Source organism: Silurus aristotelis (genome assembly GCF_946808225.1).
Source record: "Silurus aristotelis genome assembly, chromosome: 16".
NCBI lineage: Eukaryota > Metazoa > Chordata > Actinopteri > Siluriformes > Siluridae > Silurus > Silurus aristotelis.
Genome location: NC_139589.1, coordinates 575,256 through 599,521, shown reverse-complemented (window position 1 = coordinate 599,521; position 24,266 = coordinate 575,256). Strand labels below are relative to the sequence as shown.

The 24,266-nt window shown below is 40.0% G+C and overlaps 2 protein-coding genes and 1 long non-coding RNA gene across 3 annotated transcripts; 2 read left to right on the top strand and 1 right to left on the bottom strand.

Annotated features, from left to right (window-relative positions):
• Positions 1 to 340: 340 nt before the first annotated feature.
• Positions 341 to 1,282, bottom strand: LOC310738972. The gene is made up of 2 exons (XR_014537205.1): positions 1,186 to 1,282; positions 341 to 906 (listed from the first exon to the last, which is right to left on the bottom strand). It is a non-coding gene; the product is annotated as an uncharacterized lncRNA (long non-coding RNA).
• Positions 1,175 to 19,502, top strand: lars1b (leucyl-tRNA synthetase 1b). Its single transcript, XM_083564315.1, has 32 exons — positions 1,175 to 1,324; positions 1,993 to 2,108; positions 2,358 to 2,445; positions 2,554 to 2,634; positions 4,539 to 4,679; positions 5,175 to 5,336; positions 6,575 to 6,687; positions 6,766 to 6,829; positions 6,932 to 6,999; positions 7,471 to 7,696; positions 8,523 to 8,610; positions 9,055 to 9,131; positions 9,231 to 9,284; positions 9,484 to 9,624; positions 9,927 to 10,004; positions 10,455 to 10,540; positions 10,891 to 10,956; positions 11,464 to 11,546; positions 11,996 to 12,134; positions 12,234 to 12,446; positions 12,592 to 12,649; positions 13,052 to 13,115; positions 13,896 to 14,079; positions 14,202 to 14,292; positions 14,448 to 14,588; positions 14,807 to 14,947; positions 15,408 to 15,518; positions 15,670 to 15,780; positions 16,877 to 16,981; positions 17,166 to 17,261; positions 18,261 to 18,393; positions 18,798 to 19,502. The coding sequence occupies exons 1-32, from the start codon at positions 1,319 to 1,321 to the stop codon at positions 19,001 to 19,003; spliced, it is 3,531 nt and encodes a 1,176-aa protein (XP_083420441.1). The 5' UTR covers positions 1,175 to 1,318; the 3' UTR covers positions 19,004 to 19,502.
• A 578-nt stretch (positions 19,503 to 20,080) lies between these two features.
• plac8l1 (PLAC8 like 1) lies at positions 20,081 to 22,652 on the top strand. Its single transcript, XM_083564470.1, has 3 exons — positions 20,081 to 20,501; positions 21,610 to 21,746; positions 22,342 to 22,652. Exons 1-3 carry the CDS (start codon positions 20,267 to 20,269, stop codon positions 22,471 to 22,473), a joined length of 504 nt encoding a protein of 167 aa, XP_083420596.1. The 5' UTR covers positions 20,081 to 20,266; the 3' UTR covers positions 22,474 to 22,652.
• The last annotated feature ends 1,614 nt before the right edge of the window (positions 22,653 to 24,266 follow it).

The following is a 24,266-nucleotide window of genomic DNA, read 5'->3' as shown; positions in this document are numbered from 1 at the left end:
TCAATAATAACAGATAACATTCCGTGGACTGTCTTCTGAATATTTAATTACCAATAAAGTTAAGAATGTATTTTATAAAACACCTCATCTCTTATATCCTTTTTAAACTTTATTTTAAAAAGAGATCTTTTGTGTTCCTTTCATGGTGCTGAGGATGAATCTGTTCTTCATCTATTTTTTCTGCACACGTGGCCTTGTTATAGAAGGATTTTTGCAACTTTGCTTATGTTTTCTCATCACAAACTTTCTTTCTGTCATACGTAGAGGTTCTGTTTGGGAATATATTTGGGAACATCAAGTCAACATCATAGGCTTTTACTGTCATTCCAACCATATACAGTACAATAAAGTGAGACGATCCGGACTGCCTGAGGTCTTCCAGTTAAAAAGTCCAGTATCCAGTTACAGAGGGAGATGTTCAGGCCCAACAGGCTCAGTTTCCCAATCAGGAGCTAACGAATGATAGTGTTGAATGCTAAACTGAAGTCTATAAACAGCATTCATACGCATGATTCCTTGTCCATGTGAGTGAGGGCCAGGTGGAGTGTGGTGGAGCGGTTTGAGTAATAAAACTGGATCCAGTGTTGCAGGGGTCTTTATGTGCCTCATGAAGAGCCTCTTGAAGCACTTCATGATGATTGGAGTGAGTGTAACGGGACAGTTATCATTGAGGCAGGACGCAGACGGTTTCTTTGACACGGGACGATAGCTGTTTTCTTGAAGCACGTTGGGAAAACAGCGCTGCTCAGAGAGATGTTAAAGATGTCAGTGAAAACATGTGCCTGTTGGTCTGCGCATCCTCTGAGCACTCTGCTAGGAGTCTCGGGTCCTCAGGAGTGCACACACCTCCAGGGTTTCTGTTTGTTCCATAAGATGATGATCTTGGAGACAGTGACATCAGTGCACCTCAATGAACATTGAATACATTAACGTGACTGTACATACAAATTAAATACAATTATAAACTGTAAAACAAACCATTTGTTGGCGTTGTGATTATTTTCATATGGCAGCTGTTAGCATTTTTATTTAATAATCAGAATCAGTCATCACACGTTTTACACACACTGTGTTTTATGTATTTATATAATGAAAATATTTAGATAATTTTAGATTCACATCTACTATACTACTATCTACAATTAGCTAATAATGGTTGACTAGCTGCTAGGACAAAAAATACACTACATTTCCCAGAATGCTCGGCGCGCTGATCTGCTCCGTCGCTGCTCTTGTCGTCAGAAAAGTGCTGAAGAACCGGCGCGTGTCTCTTCTGTCTTCTTTCAGCACCATTAAAGTGGCTTTGACTTGAACAGGAATGACGGTACGAGTGCCGCTAAACTTCTTCCCGTTAAGTTCCGCAGCAATATTTTATTATTAAAAAAATCCGTGAACTCGTGTAAAAAGAAGAAGCCGTTAGCATGCGAAATCGTGCGTTGCTAATGTGTAGCGTCCCAAATTGCTATCCGCTTCTTAAATAGTGCACTAGATAGTGTTCATTACGTAAAAAACGGTTTCTTCCTAAGTAGTGCGCTATGGTATCAACCAGTCAGGCGTTTGGGATTGAGCCCAGAATACTCTCAGCCATCAGTTTATATTTTATATCATGTGCTCATTATATATATTTAAAATAATAATAATAATAATAATAATTTATTCTATGATTTTATGGCTATAAAGTTATTGTCAGGTGAACAACCCGGATAAAATGTATAATAAGAAATAAGAGAGGAGCAGTAACAGCTGTAGATTTTTAACAGCACAGCGATTTGACATATAATATTTGAAATATATATATTTGAAATATCACGATACACGATTTATAGGTACAACGATATATTATTTTTTTTATCACTTATCGTGATATAGCAATTCAATATATATCTCGCTTTCAGCCATTTAATCAGGTCTTCTTGCCTGTATGATAATACAGTAATACTGTCACTAAAATCTTTTCTGACAAATCAGATAATGTTGGTTTGTTCTCTTAAGGAACGAAAAGGAACTGCGAAGCTCGACTTCCTGAGGAAGATCGAGACGGAGATCCAGAAGAAATGGGAGGAGGAGAAAACTTTCGAGATCGACGCACCAGGGGTGGAGGTTAAAACGTGAGTTTAAAGATGTTTAAAAAAAATAAAAATAAATGGAAAAGTTTGTGCACCAACAAAATTTGATGCCCCAAAATCTAGTGAAAAGGCAGAAGAGAAGACTGAAGGCACAAAAAGGAGGTTATTGTTAAATGGAGAAGAATAAATCTGGAATAAGATGTACAAAAACAAGAACATGTGCACAAACTTTTGAGCATATCGTGTGAACTCTCCTGATCTTCTAATATCCACTGGCTTTTTTTTTTGCAGTAAGAACAAGTACATGGTGACCTTTCCGTATCCGTACATGAACGGGAAACTGCACCTCGGTCACACGTTCTGTCTCTCCAAGTGTGAGGTTCGTTCATCTGCTCATATCATATCTGATTATTTCTGATACATAAGAGTGTGTGTTTATCTCAAGTGTTGATGATGATGATGATGATGATGATGTAATCTTCTGTAGTTTGCAGTGGGTTTTCAGCGCTTAAAAGGACTCCAGTGTCTTTTCCCCTTCGGATTACACTGCACTGGAATGCCTATTAAAGTAAGTCAACCACAATACAAAATATATACTTATATATATATACTTCATTGTGATTGGCTGGAGGTTCAGGCGTGAATAGTGGATTGTGATTGGCTGGAGGTTCAGGTGTGAATAGTGGATTGTGATTGGCTGGAAGTTCAGGTGTGAATAGTGGATTGTGATTGGCTGGAGGTTTAGGTGTGAATAGTGGATTGTGATTGGCTGGAGGTTCAGGTGTGAATAGTGGATTGTGATTGGCTGGAAGTTCAGGTGTGAATACTGGATTGTGATTGGCTGGAGGTTCAGGTGTGGATAATGGATTGTGATTGGCTAGAAGTTCAGGTGTGAATAGTGGATTGTGATTGGCTGGAAGTTCAGGTGTAAATAGTGGATTGTGATTGGCTGGAAGTTCAGGTGTGAATAGTGGATTGTGATTGGCTGGAAGGAGTTCAGGTGTGAATAGTGGATTGTGATTGGCTGGAAGTTCAGGTGTGAATAGTGGATTGTGATTGGCTGGAGGTTCAGGTGTGAATAGTGGATTGTGATTGGCTGGAGGTTCAGGTGTGAATAATGGATTTGTGATTGGCTGGAAGTTCAGGTGTGAATAGTGGATTGTGATTGGCTGGAAGGAGTTCAGATGTGAATAGTGGATTGTGATTGGCTGGAAGTTCAGGTGTGAATAGTGGATTGTGATTGGCTGGAGGTTCAGGTGTGAATAGTGGATTGTGATTGGCTGGAAGTTCAGGTGTGAATACTGGATTGTGATTGGCTGGAAGTTCAGGTGTGAATAATGGATTGTGATTGGCTGGAAGGAGTTCAGATGTGAATAGTGGATTGTGATTGGCTGGAGGTTCAGGTGTGGAATAGTGGATTGTGATTGGCTGGAAGTTCAGGTGTGAATAGTGGATTGTGATTGGCTGGAAGGAGTTCAGATGTGAATAGTGGATTGTGATTGGCTGGAGGTTCAGGTGTGCAATAGTGGATTGTGATTGGCTGGAAGTTCAGGTGTAAATACTGGATTGTGATTGGCTGAAGGTTCAGGTGTGAATAATGGATTGTGATTGGCTAGAAGTTCAGGTGTGAATAGTGGATTGTGATTGGCTGGAGGTTCAGGTGTGAATAATGGATTGTGATTGGCTGGAAGTTCAGGTGTGAATACTGGATTGTGATTGGCTGGAAGTTCAGTTAGTTAGTGTTTGTCAGGTGAATCTAAATGAATGTTCTGCTTATAAACACGTGTAACCATAGTAACATCCAGTTCCAGTTCCATCCAGAGTGAGACGGTGATCGTACACGTTTCCTAATGACCTCAATAAACTCCATGGAGGAGTTTTGCGCGCGGTGGAACTTCTATGATGAATACGAGGATTTTCGAGGCAGAAGATGAATTTGATGAACTGAAGAAGAAAAAGTTCATAGAAACAGAACGAAAACCAGCATCAGCAGGAGTTCAGTCCAACAGCTTCAGTACATTTTACTCCTGTAAATAAATATAATCTTCTGGCACTACTTTATCTGTGTGTGTGATTCGGAGCAGCAGAACTGTAGATGAACGAGTCGTATATAAAATGTGTAATAAAAGTGTTATTTTGATCCATTCAGTCAGTTTCACTCTGCAAACATCAATAACAGCTTGAACTCCTCAATGCTGGAAGTGATCATGATATCAGGTGATAATCCACAGCTTGGTGTGAGACCATACACCATTATAATGATCTCCACCTCACCTCCGGACCTTCTTCACCTCCACATCTGCACTAACATCCTGGAACACCTCACACCTGGATCATATCTAATATTCCACAGTGTGGATGATTTTGGAGATCAGTGACTATTGAATAATATTTTATACCTGCAGCTGGTATATTCCTGTGTGTGTGTGTGTGTGTGTGTGTGTGTGTGTGTGTGTGTGTGTGTGTGTGTAGGCCTGTGCAGACAAGTTAAAGCGAGAGATGGAGCTCTATGGAAATCCACCCCAGTTTCCTGATGAAGATGAGGAGGAAGCAGAAGAGAAGCCGAAGACCTCAGACGAGATCATCATCAAAGACAAGGCGAAGGGGAAGAAGGTACTGATGCTGAATTTGTCACTATTTTAGATTTAAAAACAAGTGAAATGATTTCTATCTTTCTATTCGTCTTTTACAAAAAATCTTCCAAAAATTCAAAGCTGCTGAAAACAATAGAAATATTATGTTAAATAAAAGCAATTCATGTATTAAATGAGAATCTGGTGATTAACACACATTTCTTTTATTAACATTATTACAATAAATAAACAGCAGTATGATGATTTATTTTGCTCATTTATATAATTACAGTCTGCTAAATAAATTTGACTTTTACTGCAGTCTGTCAGAGGTACAAAAAAAAATAAAAAATCAGTGTTTATATACAATTTGTATTACAAAGAAACTGTAATCCTGATCTCCTGACTCTGATGTTATGTTACTGTTCGTTTATAATATAAAACTATTAATGATTATTATTAATTTTGTGAAAATATGAAAGTTGTCATTATGATGATTTATGAATACAGTGTTTGGTCTGCGTTTTCTCCTCAGAGCAAAGCAGCTGCTAAAGCCGGATCCTCCAAGTTCCAGTGGGACATCATGAAGTCTCTGGGCCTAAAGGATGAGGAGATCGTGAAGTTCTCTAATGCTGAGCACTGGCTTGATTATTTTCCTCCACTGGCAGTGGAAGATCTGAAAAAGATGGGTGTGAAGGTAGTAGACTTGGAGCTATTATATCCATCCATCCATCCATCCATCCATCCATCCATCCATCCATCCATCCATCCATCCATCCATCCATCCATCCATCCATCCATCCATCCATCCATCCATCCATCCATCCATCCATCCATCCATCCATCCATCCAAAAAAACCCACACAAAATAAAACCCACACTCAGCTCATTGTCTCTCCAACGAGGCTGTTTTCTCACAGCTTTTTATTCTTTTTTCTTCGATCACTGCAGCAGAGAACATTTGTTAATGAAATCACATACAGGTCTGTGATCCTTACCACACCTTTACTGTGGCTCCGCCCCTCATTTACAAACCTGCACTCAGCCATGTCTCGCTGTGTGTGTGTATATATGATATTTATATTATGGACATTTGGACATTTAGCTTTTGATTGATGTTTAAATTGTGTGTATGATCTTCAAAATTCAATATATTAATATATATAAATATTATATATGAAATGTAAATGTTTAAAATACTTGTATTATATATTTTATATTATTTAAAAATAATTAGTTTTTAGTAATTAACACATCCTTATTATTATATTATTTAACACCTTCTTTAAAAAAAAAACATCATCACAGTTTCTGATATCATGTTTTAGGGTCTTGGCAACATGACACAAATTTCACAATAATAATAATAATAACTTCTTAAAGCGTTTTCAATGCATAGAAAAAGGAATGAAAAAAAAAAATAGTAATAATAATAAGAAAAAAACTAATCAGAAAATGTAAATAAGTAAATAAACATCACAGAATACGTCACAAAAATTTAAAGATCACATAAAAGCTGTCCTGAAAAAGTGAGTTTTAAGAGCAGATTTAAAAACACTAAAAGGCTCGGCTGGTCGAATCTCAATGGGGAGCGAATTCCACAGTTTTGGTGCGTGTGAGGAAAAACCCTGATCACCCAGAGAGCGTAAACGTGTAGGAGGGAAAAGGAAAACACCAGAATCAGAGGAGTGGAGATCACAGCAACATAAATACACAACACCATATCTATGGTATCCTGGAAAAGAGTATCCTAGAATTTTTATCACGATATTTATTCCATATCGATATATCGCCCGGCTCTATCAGGTGTAATAGAAACCCTTAGGTGATGTTTCCAGTGGTATCTCTCTGCCCTGTATACAGCACCACCAGGAGCGCTGTTATAAATAGCTATAAGCTAAGAGGAGATCACAGATGGACTGTGGTGTGTTTTAGGTGGACTGGCGTCGCTCCTTCATCACCACCGACGTTAACCCTTTCTACGACTCCTTTGTCCGCTGGCAGTTTTTGACTCTGAGAGACAGGAAGAAGATCAAGTTTGGGAAGAGGTACACCTTCTGTTTTTCATCCTGTTCAAATGTTGATATGAATGGAATGCAAATTAAACATAATTTCTGATTTCCCAGGTACACGATTTACTCTCCGAAGGACGGACAGCCGTGTATGGACCACGACAGACAGACTGGAGAAGTGGGGACACGTCAACTCAACTCAATCATTTTCAATCAAAATTATATTTTAGGGGATTGATATTTATTATTATTATTATTATTATTATTATTATTATTCCAGGGGGTCGGACCTCAGGAGTACACGCTTATTAAAATGAAGATGGTGGAACCTTATCCTGCAAAACTGAGGTAAAAAAACCAAAAGCCACCATATGACTACTTTAAATTTCCTCAAAGTTCTTAACTCGTCTTCCACCTTCTGATGTTGAACTATTTTAAAATGTTTATTTATCCTCCTTTACAAAGATTTTAGAAATTGTCTTAAACGTCATGATTTTGGGCCCAATATATAGACCAAAAGTATTTGGACACCCGCCTTTTCCCATGCACATGTGGTTCTTCAAAAGTTGAAGGCACTTAATTGTACAGGAGCATGAGATTTTCCCTTCACTTGAACTAAAAGACCCGAATCTGTTCCAGCATTACTACGATCCTGTGCACAAAGCCAGCTTCATGAACATCTGCTTTTCATTTGGTTGGGAGTGGAAGATCTCCTGCTATAGAGATATTGAACACCTTTGGGGTGAATTTTTCATGCTGACTGCCTCCTCACCTATTCTCCTTAAAAATGTACATTGTTTGATTTGATTTCTGCTCCAGCACTCTGAAGGGGAAGAAGGTGTTCCTGGTGGCAGCCACACTGAGGCCAGAGACCATGTTCGGGCAGACGAACTGCTGGATCAGACCTGATATGAAGTACGTGGCGTTCGAGACGGTGAGCGGAGACGTGTTCATCAGCACGCAGAGAGCCGCCAGGAACATGGCCTACCAGGGCTTCACGAAGAAGAACGGAGTGGTGCCTGTAGTCATGCAACTGCTCGGACAGGTTTCTACACACACACACACACACACACACACACACACAATCTACACACGCTATCCTGGGTATCTGAATGGGAAAAGTGTCTGAAGCATGTAAGGAATTACATAAAGCAGTACAACTGCCCTGTAGCTCAGGGGCAATACACCAAATTCTGCACAGTGTTTTCTGAGCCTTCCTTTTTTTTTTTTACTGTTATTATTACATATTCTCTATTCTATAAAGTGCACCAATAACCAGCTCTGAAGAGGACATTCCTGCAAACAAACCAAAGAAAAAAACAGCTGTATTGTAATACATTGATAAACGTTAATCGCTGGAACTATCGACAATCAGCATAAATCTGCACCGATAGTTTTTCTGACTTCTGACTTCCAGTCCACTGTCATTTCAAGATTGGCCTCTAGAGGCGCTAATTATTTGTCAGCTTCAGCCAGCAACCACATGCATATGCATAAGTTCATGTTTTTATTTGAAATGGCAAAGAATATGGAAAAATGTTATTATGATAGTTATAATGCTCTTTTATTAGGCAATTTATCTTTTAAAAAGTGATGCTCATTTTATCTGTATGGTGCAGAACTAAATAATAAACTAATCCAGCATTAGGAAGCAAAATAAATACATTTAAAATCATAAAATCTTATGGAATGATTCAGTTTGGTAATACTGGGGCTTGAACCCATGACCTTCTGATCAGTAACCCAGTTCCTAAACCACTAAAGTCCCACCTTCCACTATTTATTACACAGTTTGATGCTGGTGGATGTACTGATGAGTGCGCTGTTAGTAAAACGTTCTACCTTCTGTTTTCTACTTTCTGTTTCTCCAGGACATTCTCGGCTGTTCCCTGAACGCTCCTCTGACTACCTACAAGACTATCTATGCCCTGCCGATGCTCACCATCAAGGAGGATAAAGGTCTGCATTCGTCTGGTTTACGTTATCCTTAAACGGTTTATAATAGGGGTGTAAGGAAATATCGATACACACGAGTATCGCGATATTTTGTTTGCCGATACTGTATCGATTCTCAAAAACATGATATCTATATTTAACATAATAATAAAGAATTCGCACCCGATGGCAGTTGTTTTGTTTTGAGTTTATATTCCGACCGCTACATGGATAATATAATCAGCGTTTATTTATTCCTGATCATCGCTGCTGTGATTTGTTCTGATGACGTACAGGTCGAGCCCAGGTGATCACACACCACTAAAAAACGACTTGTGTATAAATCACAGCAGCTGATTCAGAGGGAGAGAGGAACGTGTCAGACTGTAAAAAGTGTATGTGTAGGTCTCCTGAAAGTAATCAGTAGAGGAGCAGGAGGTTCCTGATGTCATGTGTTTTTGAGCGTAGGAACAGGAGTAGTGACGAGCGTGCCCTCGGATGCTCCTGACGACATCGCTGCGCTCAGAGACCTCAAAAAGAAAGCGGTGATTATTTCTGTATTTATTTAATTGTTGAGGATTTGATTTAGTTGTATGAAGAAGGTTGTTTAAGATCCACACGGTTGCTGATTGTTTATTCTCCAGGCTCTGAGGGAGAAGTACGGGATCGAAGATCACATGGTGCTGCCTTTTGAACCGGTGAGCAGCTTCATGTGTTTATCTTCACTTAAGCTGGTTTTTTTTCCCCGTTCGCTTGGAAGAGATTTGTTCCTCTTCTCTTTCATTGTTGTGTTTCTGGTCATCAGCCTGATCATCCAAAACCATTCAGAACCTTTTTTGTTTGTTTGTTTGTGTAACTGCAGAAAGAAAACAAACACAATTCTTTTTTTTTTTCAAGGTTCCCATCATTGAGATCCCAGGTTATGGAAACCTTTCAGCTCCTCTGGTGTGCGATGAGCTGAAGATCCAAAGCCAGAATGATAGAGAGAAGCTCGCTGAGGCCAAAGAGAGAGTCTACCTCAAAGGCTTCTATGAAGGGGTGAGACTTCAGCATTTTTGGGTGGATATACGGCAAATCTAAGGGGGGGTTGGGTTGTCTCGACTGTTATGTATTTACCTACCTATCCATCCATCCATCCATCCATCCATCCATCCATCCATCCATCCATCCATCCATCCATCCATCCATCCATCCATCCATCCATCCATCCATCCATCCATCCATCCATCCATCCACCATATTCTATCTGTCTGTCTGTCTGTCTGTCTGTCTGTCTGTCTGTCTGTCTGTCTGTCTATCCGTCTACCTATCTACTTATTTATTTATTTATTTTTATCCAGGTTATGCTGGTTGATGGTTTTAAGGGGCAGAAGGTTCAGGATGTGAAGAAACCGATTCAGAAGATGATGGTGGACAAGGTTTGTATGTTTGTGGGTTTTTTTTGCTCAGAAACACTGACTGTTTTGTTCACATCAACGCGCTTTCCTGATAATTGCATTAGGCCACGCCCACAAAACTCCATAAAAGGTAAAGTGCACTGAGTGCTGGAGAACAAAATGAGTAATCAGGGGAAGGACTTAGAGTCAGAGGTAGACGTTATTTTTAATAAAGTATTATTATTATTATTAAAGATTCATTCAGCTACGGATTGTTAGTAAAGTCTGTCTCTGTGCCACTGTACTGTTAATAAAAGAAGCTCAGCTGTAACTGAAGCAGATGTTTTTATTGGAGAAACATCGCTGGAATGAGTAAATAAACAGCACGTGTAGTGTAAACACAGTGCACAGTTTTCTTTTCTGGTGTAAAACTCGGGTTCTTTTTCTTTACATCAATTTGTTGCAATAAACACCTTTTTATTCGGTCTCCAGGGCGAGGCTTTGATTTACATGGAGCCTGAAAAGCAAGTGATCTCTCGCTCGGCAGACGAGTGCGTGGTGGCTCTGTGTGATCAGTGGTGAGTGGATTTTAAACACAGACGTCTGTTTTGTCGGAGGAGTGAAACTCTTGTTTCGCTAACAGACTCGTGGAATATTGGAAAAGACTCGGATTCACATTACTGGTGAAAAACAGTCCTGATTAATGATCCGTTCTCAGGATGAAAGAGGAGCGGGATTAACGAGATAAAACACCATGTTGCCGTTAATCCTCTCTCTCTCTCTTCTACAATTAATTACACAAGCCCGAGATTTTACTCTACGCCATCAAACCACTTTAGACGTTTTTCACAGTCATTTCACCTTTTTTATTTATTTATTTATTTTTCTTTTTCTGCCCCCTTCTTATTTGTTGATTTATCTATGACAGGTATCTGGATTATGGAAACAAGGAGTGGAAGCAGCAAGCTGTTACTGTTCTGGAGTCTCTGGAGACGTGAGTTACGGTAGTTTTTTTTTTTTTCCAGACGACGAAAAATCCATTCACATCTTTCTTTCTTTCTTTCTTTCTTTCTTTCTTTCTTTCTTTCTTTCTTTCTTTCTTTCTTTCTTTCTTTCTTTCTTTCTTTCTTTCTTTCTTTCTTTCTTTCTTTCTTTCTTTCTTTATTTAAATATTATTAATGTTTTTTTCTTTAACTATATTTGCAATGTAGATTTGTATGAAAACCAGGGTGAATTTTTTATTTATTTATTTTTTTAAAAGCTGAGTTGACGATTTTTTTCTCTGCATATTTTGAAGTGCTTTATTTCAAACTAATAATTTTTAAGATTATTAGAAAAAAGAATTGATGGTGATCAGGATTTTTAAATGTGGATTTTTTTACAGACAAACATTAATATTAATATACATACACACACACACACACACACACACACACACACACACACACACACACACACACACACACACACACTCACTCACTGTTCTGTATGAAATTTGCAGATTCTGTGATGAGACGAGGAAGAACTTCGAGGCAACACTGGCATGGCTTCAGGAACACGCCTGCTCCAGAACTTATGGTTTAGGTAAAGCATGATTCTCTACATGTTTACTTACAGCTAGGTTTAATCTTATACTTTCTCACACACACACACACACACACACACACACACACACACACACACACACACGTCTATTAGGACAAAAGGATGTTGTGTAGATAAAAACAGCAGCAGTTATGAACACAATATCGCTTGAAAGCAAATGATTCACAATTTGGCCAAAAGTATTGGGACACCAGATTTTTCCAGACGTATGTGGTTCTTCCCCAAACGGAAGTGGAAGATCTCCTGCTATAGAGCTCTAAACCGTTTTAAACATAAATGAATGTAAACACCGACTGCACACCTCACCTACATCAGTACCTGACTTTACTAACACCCTTGTAGCTCCTCATCCTGTGGATCACCTGCAGATTTTCTTCAGTCAGGTATTGATTCCTTTAAGTTTGTTTGTTTGTTTTCTCCTCCTGTAGGTACACGTCTGCCGTGGGACGAACAGTGGCTTATCGAGTCTCTATCAGACTCCACCATCTACATGGCTTACTACACTGTAGCCCACTTACTGCAGGGAGGAGTTCTCAACGGACTGGGAGCTTCACCTTTGGGAATTAGGTACTCTTAGTACTGCAGGTTCTAGATACAACACTGAAGCATCACTAGATTATTTATATTGAAGATCTTCACAATTAAACGTGTGTATAATTTTTTCAGACCGGAGCATATGACCAGAGAGGTGTGGGACTTCATCTTCTTCAAAACAGCTCCCTTTCCCAAGACAAACATCCCTAAGGAGCATCTGCAGAGGCTGAGGAGAGAGTTCGAGTACTGGTACCCCGTGGATGCTCGTGTCTCCGGGAAAGACCTGGTGCCAAACCATCTGTCCTACTACCTGTACAACCACGTGGCCATGTGGCCTGGAGATAGGTGTGTACCGATTTATTTAGAACATCTGGATCCAGGTTATGGATGATGATGATGATGATGATGATTTTTATCCAGTTTCAGTTTGATCTCTGGACGTTTTCCGAGCTGTTTAAAGGTTTTGATGGATAATGTTTTATTTCTGCAGTGGGAAGTGGCCCAGAGCCGTTCGGGCCAACGGACACCTCCTGTTAAACTCTGAGAAGGTGGGTTTTTATCTCCACCCTAATTATGGTGTCATAAATCACCCTGAATTGTTCCGTGTATGTGTCAGACCATGCAGAGCATTGATATGATATGAAACTGCACCTGAAGAGAATCATTAACAGTATTAATATGATATGTGGAGAAGTAATTATTACAGAAGAATCCCCCTGAAATACGCCTTTGTGGTTTATTCCCCTCTCCCTCGCTCCCTCTTTTTCCTTTCATTGCTCTCATTCTTTAGCTCTCTTTTCCTCTTCTTAAGAAAAAAAAAGAAAAACACACGTCACTTTACTGAGAAATCAAAACGTGTAAACATTTTTTTCAAAAGTGTAATTCTTTTATTAATTATATATTTGACTGATCTGTTTTTATTTTATTTATTTCTTCTTTTTTTTTTTTAGATGTCTAAGTCCACAGGAAACTTCCTGACCCTGAGCCAGGCCATCGACAAGTTCTCTGCAGATGGTAAGTACTCTGAAACATCATCCACAGCTTCAGGCGTCTTCATGATGGCCTTGTTTTCTCTTTGTCTCTCTGGAAAGGCAGAATGGCGTTTCTGAAATCTGTTCCTTTTCTGAAAGACAGAAGGAAGGCTTTATTTTGAAATTCTTTTGTTCATTTTTGGAGGCAGACTGAACAGACGACATTTTCCCAAAGGAGTGAGTGTTGAAATCAGTCCATCTGGAGAAAAGTACAGACGTCCGTCAGTTCCTCATTTTAGCACGTGTGTGTGTGTGTGTGTGTTAATTATGGAAAATGCACAGTATGGGCAAAAGTATTGGGACACCAGATTTTTCCACACATGTGCTTCTTCCCCCCACAATTGTATCAGACGTCTTAGGATGAAGGAGCATGAAATTTTGCCTTCACTTGAACTAGGAGACTCAAAACCTGTTTCAGCATGACCATGTTCCTGTGTGCAAATCCAGCTCCATAAAGATCTGCTTTATGCTTTTTATAAATTTTTGTTTGTTTTTTTACACAGAGTATACTAAATGTTCTCTGTCCTGAATAATCCTTCTCCATGTTGATAACTGTAATGTAGAAAATATTATTAATACAAACCATTACAGGACATGATCTAAAAAAAAGCACCACTGGATTTAACACTGGATTTAAGATCATAAATAGGTATTAAAACAAAAAAAATGAGACAAAGTTTTAAAATGAATTGTTTATCACTATTTTGATATTTTTTTTTTAGTTGTCTGTATTTATAATTTTATTTTTATAATCGTCTCTCAGGTATGCGCTTGGCGCTCGCCGATGCTGGAGACACAGTAGAAGACGCAAACTTCGTAGAGACCATGGCAGACGCTGGCATCCTGCGTCTCTACACCTGGGTGGAATGGGTCAAAGAGATCATCTCCAACCAGAACAATCTGAGAACCGGACCTGCGGATACGTTTAACGACCGCGTGTTCGCCAGGTTATGATCACATCACATAATTATCACATTTATTGGGGAAAAAACAATAGCGGAATTTTTTTTTTAAGAATTTATGTAATATATAATCTAAATCCTAAGATTTTTTTGTTTCGTGTTTACAGTGAAATTAACTCTGGAATCATCAGAACCGAGCAGCATTATGAGAGAATGATGTACAAGGAGGCACTGAAGACAGGATTCTTTGAGTTCCAAGTAACTAACACACACACACACACACACACACACACACACACACACACACACTGTTCATTCCTGCTTCTGATAAATTATCTGTTATTGAAATACGTGTATAAAGAGACCAAAGCTACCGTTCTCCTCACGTTCCTTGTGTGATGTTCTCCTCCCAGGCAGCAAAGGATAAATATCGTGAACTGGCCATCGAGGGAATGCACAGAGATCTGGTGTTCCAGTTCATAGAGAATCAGACCCTGCTCCTGGCTCCTATCTGCCCTCACCTGTGTGAGTACACCTGGGCACTGCTCGGAAAGGTGAGCAACACTACGCTTAGCCTTAAAAAGTTAAACTTTTCAGCATTTATTTTTTTTTTGCACTGGAAGTGTAATTGTCATGATTGAAATCAGAAGATCATCCCAGCTCTCTCAGATCAGTCTGCATCGTCTGAACTACGCCCGAGATGTGCCAGGCACGCTTAAAAAAACTGATCCTCCTTTTATTTCCCCTCTTTGTGCTGCTCTTTTCTTTCCAGACTGATTCATTGATGAAGGCTCGCTGGCCTGCGGCTGGTCCAGTGAACGAGGTTCTGATCCGGTCCTCACAGTACCTGATGGAGACGGCACACGACCTGCGGCTCCGTCTCAAAGCCTACATGCAGCCTTCTAAAAACAAGGTGTTTGTAGTTTGGGGTGAGGGGTGTATATAGATGATCATCAGTTTGTGGACACCTGACCATTAGATTGCTGTGTGAATCTTTCTAAACATCTCATTCCACATTGAGTCTCCATGTGCTGTTAGAAGGAGCTCCACTATTCTGGGAAGATGTTCCATCAGATTTTGTGGAGACTCATTCAGCTACAAGGGTGTTAGTAGAGTTAGGTACTGAGCTCTATAGCAGGAGATCTTCCACATCTTCCAACCCATGGAAAGCAGATCTTCACGGAACTGGCTTTGTGCACAGAGGCATCGTCATGCTGGAACTTGTTTGCGTCTTGTAGTTCATTTGTGTACTATGGTGTGCCTCCAACTTTGTGGGAACTGTTTGGAGAAGTTAGTTGTCCCAATACTTTTGGCCATGACGTGTATACAACATTAAGGTCACTGACTGAATGTATTTTATTTTTTTTTTATAGAAAGGAGACAACAAACCCCCGGTGAAGCCCTCTCACTGCACCGTGTACGTGGCGAAGAGTTATCCCCCCTGGCAGCACAGCGCCCTCTCTCTCCTGGCCAAACACTACAAGGTAAAACTGATTAAATCTGTTCTGAAGCTGATGAGCACCTGAAAGATCTTAAGTTCAAACTTTAATCGTGGAAAACACACCTGTTCCTGAGAGCCCAGGACGTTTTCTGTCCTCCGTAACACTGCGATATTTCTTTCTTTTCGTTTCTCAGAACAACAATGGAGCTCTTCCTGATAATAAGGTTATTGCGCTGGAGCTGGGAGCCATGCCGGAGCTGAAGAAGTACATGAAGCGCGTCATGCCGTTTGTGGCCATGATCAAGGTACCGATGTGCGAAACGGAAAATTAATCAAAAAATATAATAATCCAAAGTATTAAAGGAGACACTTTGATGTTATTCATTCATTTTATTACATGCTGGATTCTGATTGGTCGAAATATTTTGGTTAATTTTCTGCAAGTTATTATGATATATGATAATGATATTGCAATATCGTTTCTATAGCAACTGCTCGGTTGTGTGCATATGGATATTAAATATAAATAATAAAAATAAGAACGTTTTGATCAGCAGGATGGTCACAGAGATGTTAGTTTAACAGTAATGGAGGAAGTGAACGGTGTCAGGGGTTTTTATTTTCAATTTTCAATTTTTTTTACATTTTCAGGACAAACGTTTTACATTGTTTTCTCTGCGTTATGGTTTTATTACCTTCTGTTACCTGGTATTGACCTGGTGATGGAGCGAGCGTTTATAGCTGCTATAACATCAGCAAGAGCAGGAAATTTTGGCCTGGACAGGTTCAAACATGTTCATTAATAAATTACAAATCCTGAAATTAGCATTTTTAGAGAAACAAAATGCTTGGGGGAAAATAATCATCTTCAGGATGGTAGTCGCTGTGTCACACTGTATTCATCTCGTCATTGATGGTTTTCCAATAACGCTGAAACCATTACATGGTTTATTCCTTACATGGAATTAGAAATGCAGCTGAAATTTACTGCTCAGTGTACATGTGTGATTTTTGTATCTCGAGATTAGGGTTTTTTAATGAATAGGGATAATGTCCCTAAATTGGACTGATTAATCAGTCAATTAATTAATTAATTATAGTTTGCATGAACAGTTCTGCATATGAGTCCATCACTGAACAGCACCTCAACACTGATGGAACTGTAATGATGGACATTTGAGGGCTGAGGGTGAGGTTCACTTGTGAGCCTGGTTCCTTTCAAGGTTTCTTCTTAATGAAGTCATAATTATAAGCAACAAACTTACAGGCACTAAATTTATACATTAGTTTATACAACTTTATAACTACTCAACTGTACAAATAGAGTATTGTGTTGAGAAACGTCTGCTGAATGTGTGCACGTGTGTGTGTGTGTGTGTGTGTGTGTGTGTGTGTGTGCAGGACAACCTGGAGAAGAAGGGGCCAAGGGTGCTGGATCTGGAGCTGGAGTTTGATGAGCGAGCAGTCCTACTGGAGAACATTGTTTATCTCACTAACTCCCTGGAGGTCAGAAGCCGAGCAGCTGTGCAGAAAATCTGAACATTTTCCCTGTTATTCTCAAACCTCTTAGTTCTACTTCCTCTCGCTCTTACTGCAGCGCCGAACCCGTTATGGACGATCTGTTCATCCTGTAATACGCCTCATACGCAGATCACTTGCTCAGTCATTTGTTTTCTAATTCTGTGTGTAGCTGGATCAGATCGACGTCCTGTTCGCCTCAGAAGGAGACGATAAAGTGAAGGAGGACTGCTGTCCAGGAAAACCCTTCACTGTGTTCAGATCAGAGGTAATGCACATCAATTCACCAGAAAATGGCACAAAGAAAACACACAGTCATTAACTTTAATTTATAGGGGTTACAACCAGTAAGTGAATAGAAAAAAAACAGAATTTCTGTTTGATTATTTCATGGTTGGCACCTTCATCAGCTTCATCCAAGGAATAAGGTGGATTTAAATAGAATTTCAGGTTCCTGAGATATAAGCAATAGTGTCAATGCTTGTGCTAGAGCGCCACCATCAGGCAGTTTAAGGCTCATGCTGTATGCTTGGGTAAGGGCTATGAACACTGTACCAAGTTTTGTATTACGTTTGCCTTTGGTTTGGTACTCGGACCTCTCGTAATTATGTATTAGATAGAGGTTGGTCGATTCATCGTTTCTGACGATTAATCGGCACTGATAGTTGATGGCTGGAAAAATCCATACCAATAGTTTTTCCAGCTTCTGGTTCACTGTCATTACAAGAGCGGCCTCTAGAGGCGAATCACTGACGTGGGATTTGATTTTACACGTGAGACTGCGCACAGCACGGAGAGAGAGACATATTATAGTTATAAATTATTTAATTAAATTTATTAATGAATATATAAATATTTATCTCGTTTTGCACATTTTCACATTTGAGTACTGTTTTTTTTTTTTTTTTTAAATAATGTATGATTTCTTTGTAAAAGGTTCAGTACTATTTTACATGGAGTGTTATCTTTTTTTTTTTTTATATATATAATTTAAAAAACTATTGGTTGATTAATCGGTTATCGGCGCGTACGATCCAACCAAACTATCTCTAATTATTAGGCACAATGACGATTAAAAATGTATTTGTGAATGTATGTAATTGTATTTCTGCATAAATGTCTCTGATTAAGTGATTATATATAATATAATGTTATTATTATTATATTTATATTATTATTATAATAGATGAGTTGAGCTGAAGTCATGAAATGTATTGTGTTTTAATAATTAACCACGTTGTTTTCCGTACTTGTTCCCTCCTCGTAGCCTGGCGTGTCAGTGTTTGTGGTGAACCCTCAGCCCTTCAGCGGTCTTTTCTCCTCTCAGTTGGACATCCAGCAGGGAGACACCAGGGACAGCATCGCTCGCCGACTCTACAAATCCAACAGAGGCATTAAAGGTACACTGTCACCTTCATCCACCAGCACTGATTAGCGTGTGTGTATGTGTGTAGTAGAGTGGACCAATCAGAATGAACTCTGGAGATGTTCCACAATCGTGATCTCTGTTTAAGATCTTTGTTGATCTTTGAGACTGAGACGTGGTGACGTGTGTTAGATAACCACGTGTTGAAAAATGTTAAAGTGGTTCTGAGCAGATTGTTTGTTGTGAACAAGGTGACGGTCTACCAGGAAACTGTACTCGTGTGTGTGTGTGTGTGTGTGTGTGTGTGTGTGTGTGTGTGTGTGTGTGTGTGTGTGTGTGTGTGTGTGTGTGTGTGTGTGTGTGTGTGTGTGTGTGTGTGTGTGTGTGTGTGTGTGTGTGTGTGTCTCTAAGCTTCTGATCCCCTGTTTCCCCTCTCAGATGTTACCAGAGTGAAGCTGATGCGTTTTGAAGACCCTCAGTTCGGCCCTCGGAGAGTTCCCGTGCTGGGGAAAGAGGAACACGGCAAGCTGGTCATTTCGGACAAGTGTGTGTTCCACATCAACCTGGAGGAAAAGAAGGTGCTTCTGAGTGACAAGGGCGTCACGGTGGATGTGGGGGATACACTCGTTTATCTGATCGACTGAGATGTTTAGGATGAAGGGAGAGAATGATGGTGTTGAGCAGATGGACTTCACCGTGTCCTCGAGAGCATCAACACACTCACGTTTATACAGTGTTTCCTATTTATACTGATTTGAATAAATCTGGGGAGATCAGATCTACACCGAGACCAGGAGCCTGAAACATAAAAAGCCTTAATCAGAGTAGAAAATACTTCAGTATCACTTGATAAGACGTCGGTTTGTGCAGCGTTTCTGCTCACTTTCTTCCTGTTTTTTAAGTTTGGTGGAATAAAAATGGAATGTTCAAGTCCTTCACACTCAGTGATGTTTAATACACTTAACCTGCTCATGTTTATAATAATGAGACGTCCTCGAGGTCTACAGTGACGTATCAGCGGAACATTTTTCCTTCTCTGGATCTGTCTGTAAACCGGAGTCGTGTCTCGGCTCTCTGATGTTCTCGAACCCTGGACCTTTTTCTCTGTAATAAATTACTTAAATAGAAAACAATCCAAATAAACTTCTCTCTTGTGTTTCTCAGAAAGACAGTGATGTTTAGTGTCTGTTTCGTGTGTGTGTGTGTGTGTGTGTGTGTGTGTGTGTGTGTGTGTGTGTGTGTGAGATTGTTGGGGTTTTGCTGCTTTGTGTTTCATCAGTTGTTTAATAGTTGCAGGAGGAATGAGTGCATTCAATTGTTTCTTTTACTTTATTGAGCAAAAAATAGAACAAGACTCACTAAGGGACCGTCAGACTAAAGGATTGAGCGACTAAGGGACAGTCAGCAAAGGAGTGAGGGCGAAAAAGAGAGAGGGACAGACAGACAGACAGACAGACAGACAGACAGACAGACAGGGAAACAGATAGAGGGAGAGACGGAGTAGGATAGACAGGGAGACAGACAGATGGAGAGACGGAGTAAGAAAGACAGGGAGACAGTAAGACAGAGGGAGACTGAGTTACACTGACAGACAGACGGCTGCTGTACGAAGTTCTTATCTTTTCAGTGCAGCTTGTTGGTCGTGTGTTGCAGCCCAAACCGCTATCTGTATTAACACACTCCTGCTCCTAAAGAACTCGCCCTGCTCTTTTAGAGTGTGTGTGTGTGTGTGTGTGTGTGTGTGTGTGTGTGTGTGTGTGTGTGTGTGTGTGTGTGTGTGTGTTAGATCAGGAACCACCTCTTGTTTCAAAAGGGTGATCGTTATTATTCTTCCAGTTTTCTTTGTGTGTGATTGTGTGTGTGTGTGTGTGTGTGTGTGTGTGAGTGAGGGAGAGTTAGTTTGAATCATGCAGCAGCAGCCTCTTCTGAAATCCCAGAACAAACCACTGGATATTGGAAAACGAGGTCAGGAACGTCACGGTGCACGATCTGCGCGATGGACGTCGTGGACTGAGAGGGTGGAACTTCCTGTAGTGACTCAGCCTGGGCTCGGCCTGACGACCACCACAGTGACCACCATCACGCAGACGGGGGGAGACTGGAGCACGGGGCTGCTCGACGTGTGGAACGACCTCAGCACCTGTAAGAGAAAACGAGCTTCTAGCACTAACGGAGTTAACTTTCTAAACGTACAGAAAAATAAAGCAGTGAAAGTGTGAACGTAAGAACAGAGACGTGAACGTGTGAAGAACTCGTAACTCCTTTCAGCCTGGCAGGAATCCTCATGAAATACAACAAGAGTGTTAGAGCTTCTGAAGTGTCTGAAGGGTTCAGAAATCTAATCAAAGTCCAGACACTAAATCTTTATAACACATTTATTAAGAATGAAGAACATTTAAATCCCGAAGAGAATAAAGCAGAAGCTAAATATAACGTATTTAAAACGATTCGGCCATTAATATGAAATTATGTACAATATTCAATATGTATTCATTCTGTAAACTCAATTAAATATTCAGAAAAGAGATGTTTGCTGAGTGTCTAATTGTCCACTTTTAATAATAAGCACTAGGTGGCAGTATACATGTCAAACCCAGGACCAGAAAAGTGCTGCCTGTGAAACAGAAGGAAGGAAGGAAGGAAACAGAGGAAATGGAGAAGCTCACCTGCATCTCACCTAATAGAGTTCTGTGAGCGCTGCTTAATGCACGTGATCTGTTTCTGAAACGTTTCTGGATCTGGCAGAAGATTTGAGTTTTACAATATATATAAAAAAAAAATTATTTTGTATAAAAGAATGAACCCCAGGAATCAAACAGTTCCACATTCTGTGTGTACACACACACAAACACACACACACACACACACACACACACACACACACACACACACACACACTACACAATTCATCAGCATTTTAACTAATCAATCATTTAATTAATTAATTATCAATAAAGTTACAAAAGCACTGTACACTGTCTGCCCAAAGGTTTGTGGACACCTGACCATCAGATTGGTTTATGTGCTTTTGAACATCCTTTTGAACATAGATAGATAGAGAGATAGAGAGATAGAGAGATAGATAGAAACAGAAAAGATGGTTAAATCTAGACAGACAGAGGGCGAGAGAGAGAGAGACAGATAAATAAATAAATACAGAAAATGAATTTTAAGGTATCTCAATGTATGTGTGTGTGTGTGTGTGTGTGTGTGTGTGTGTGTGTGTGTGTGTGTGTGTGTGTGTGTGTAGGTTTGGTTGGTGTGTTTATGCCATGTTGTCTGGATATGAGTTTGGCTCATCAGTTTGGAGAGTGTGTGTGTTTACCCCTGCTTCCTGCCTCCACGTTGGCCATGCGGGTTGCAATCAGAGAGCGTTTTAAAATCAGGGTAAGTGTTTAAAACCCTGCTGGTTTTATTCCCAGAGAACACACAGGAATCTGTTCAAATCTCACACGGATGTGGGAGTTCATCGATTAAGATGTTGGTCTTCTGATCAGAAGGTTGTGAGTTGAAATCTCGGATTCTGCTGGGCCCTTGAGCAAGGCCCTTAAGCCTCACCTGCTCAGGTGTATATCTGAGATAACGGTAAGTCACTCAGGATTAGAGCATTTGCCAAATGTCATAAATGTCATATGAAGCATGAAATGCTAGAGGGGGGTTGAATTGTAGGTTGTTATTAGAAGCAGCAGCTCATCTAAAACACCATCACCCTTAGTTATTGATTGATTAACTAATTAATACTTAATTCATGTTTCCATTGTCCATAATTAAGCTCCATACAGTTATTATTGACCTAGTGGTCAAACACAGGAACTGCATCAAATGTTAATAATTAGGTTGTTACGTAATGGTGTTATAATGACGTGTTACGTTCTTCTTCTGAGTGTGTGATCTGTGTAGTGTGTGTGTGTGTATTGTGTGTGTGAGCATTACAGCATTACAGCAAGTGTGTGTGTGTGTGTGTGTGTGTGTGTGTGAGCAGGGCAGTATGTGTGAGGACTGGGTGACGGTTTTCTGCTGCTATCATCTCGCCGTGTGTCAGATGATGCGGGAGATGAAGAGAAGGCTGAAGAGACAGACGTACACAGTTACCACTTCACTGGAAAGCTGCTGAGGGACTCGGTGTGTGTGTGTGTGTGTGTGTGTGTGTGTGTGTGTGTGTGTGTTTGAAAACGGAAACCTCTGTATGGATTTACACTCTCTGTAGTTTCCTCTTGGTGCTCGACTCAGCAGGAAGTGTTTGTGATGGAGATGAAATCGTCTGGTCTCATCCAAATAAACAGTTTCATGAAACTCTTTTCCTTGTCTGATGTCTGTACTCGATCCGAGTGCGATTCACATCCGATATAAACACACACACACACACACACACACACACACACACACACACACACACACACACACACACACACTATATGCAATTCATCATTTTTCTTTATTAATAAATAAATCAATAAATTAATTATCTGGCTAACTACACAAACAAAACACCAGGCAACACTGTACATTATCTGGCCAAAAGTTTGTGGACACCTGACCACATGTTTCTGGTTCTTTCTGAACATCTCATTCCACATTTATTCTTCAGAGAAATACAAAAAGTCCTGAAAGTCAGCAGGAAGTTGGAAGTTCTTCATGGAGAAACTGTCAGAGATAAAGAGGCATGAAGGAATCAATTACAGTGTGTGTGTGTGTGTGTGTGTGTGTGTGTGTGTGTGTGTGTGTGTGTGTGTATTTGTATGTGGTCTTAACTCTGTACTTGCATGTGTCAGAGCTCATCACTCTGTGTGAAAGAACACTTTCTCTAGGGTGTGTACAGGAAGCCGTAGCTTCAGGTCAGTTTATTCAGGAAGTTCAGATTTTAGATCTAGTCAAAATAATCCAAGCTAATCGCTCTGATCTGTTTACCTCCTGCACACCATTTCTTCTGGAGATGAGATCTTTTCTTCAGTAAGACCTCACTGAGTATAGCTCAGTAATGTACACATTGCCATCTACAGCATGTTCGCTTTCAAACCTGGTGTGGTTTTTAAGCTTTAAGTGGAAATGGTTCGGTCTCTAATGTGAATTTGTACAGATTTGTGGGTGTGAAAGTGAGAAGGATGAAGGTTATGAAGAATGTAATCAGGATAAAGAAATGCTGTGGAGAGTCTTCATGGCTGCTGTTTTAGAAAAACGGAGGAAGAGGAATGTTGCTTCTCCCTCAGCGTGACATGAGAACGTGTTGCATAACGTCTTACATCTAAACTTCTATTTATATTTCAGGTTATGAATGAATAGATTCAGCACCAAACCGCAACTCTGGAAGAAACACACACACACACACACACACACACACACACACACACACACACACACACACACACACACACACACACACACACACACACACACATCCACAATGACACTGAAACTGTACCACATCCATGGCATTATACCTCAGGCTCAGATAACAATTTTAATGTAAATTATTTAAAAAAACGATTATTTTATATACATTTTATTTAAAATGTGCTGCATTTTGTAAATGTCAATCATTCAGGTTGTAACTGGAATGATTACTGTTACAGATTTAAGGTCACTGTTATATTTGCAGTTGTGTTATAGGTCATAGCTCAGTGGTTAAGTCATTGCACCTTGAATCGGAAGGTCACGAGTTCAAATCCCAGCACCACTAAGTTACTACTGTTGGGCCCTTGAGCGAGGCCCCTGACTGTAAACTGCTCAGCTGTAAGTCACTCTGGATAAAGGTATTACAGTTACAGGTACATTTACACTTAAGGGTATGGTTACAGGTACAATTACAGAGGTGTCCAGGTGTGGGTGGAGGTTTTCATTCCAACCAATCAAGAGTCAAACCTGATAGTCAATGAAAATGAAAATCATTAGATTTAAGCAGATGTGGTG

Bases quoted from the DNA above. Each gene is read 5' to 3' on its own strand.
- lars1b (XM_083564315.1), top strand. The intron at 6,830-6,931 runs GTGGGGACACGT...TTATTATTCCAG, and splicing joins ACGACAGACAGACTGGAGAA to GGGGTCGGACCTCAGGAGTA. The intron at 15,781-16,876 runs GTACCGATGTGC...GTGTGTGTGCAG, and splicing joins CGTTTGTGGCCATGATCAAG to GACAACCTGGAGAAGAAGGG.
- plac8l1 (XM_083564470.1), top strand. From the start codon at position 20,267: ATGCAGCAGCAGCCTCTTCTGAAATCCCAGAACAAACCACTGGATATT. The intron at 20,502-21,609 runs GTAAGAGAAAAC...GTGTGTGTGTAG, and splicing joins GTGGAACGACCTCAGCACCT to GTTTGGTTGGTGTGTTTATG. The intron at 21,747-22,341 runs GTAAGTGTTTAA...GTGTGTGAGCAG, and splicing joins GAGAGCGTTTTAAAATCAGG to GGCAGTATGTGTGAGGACTG.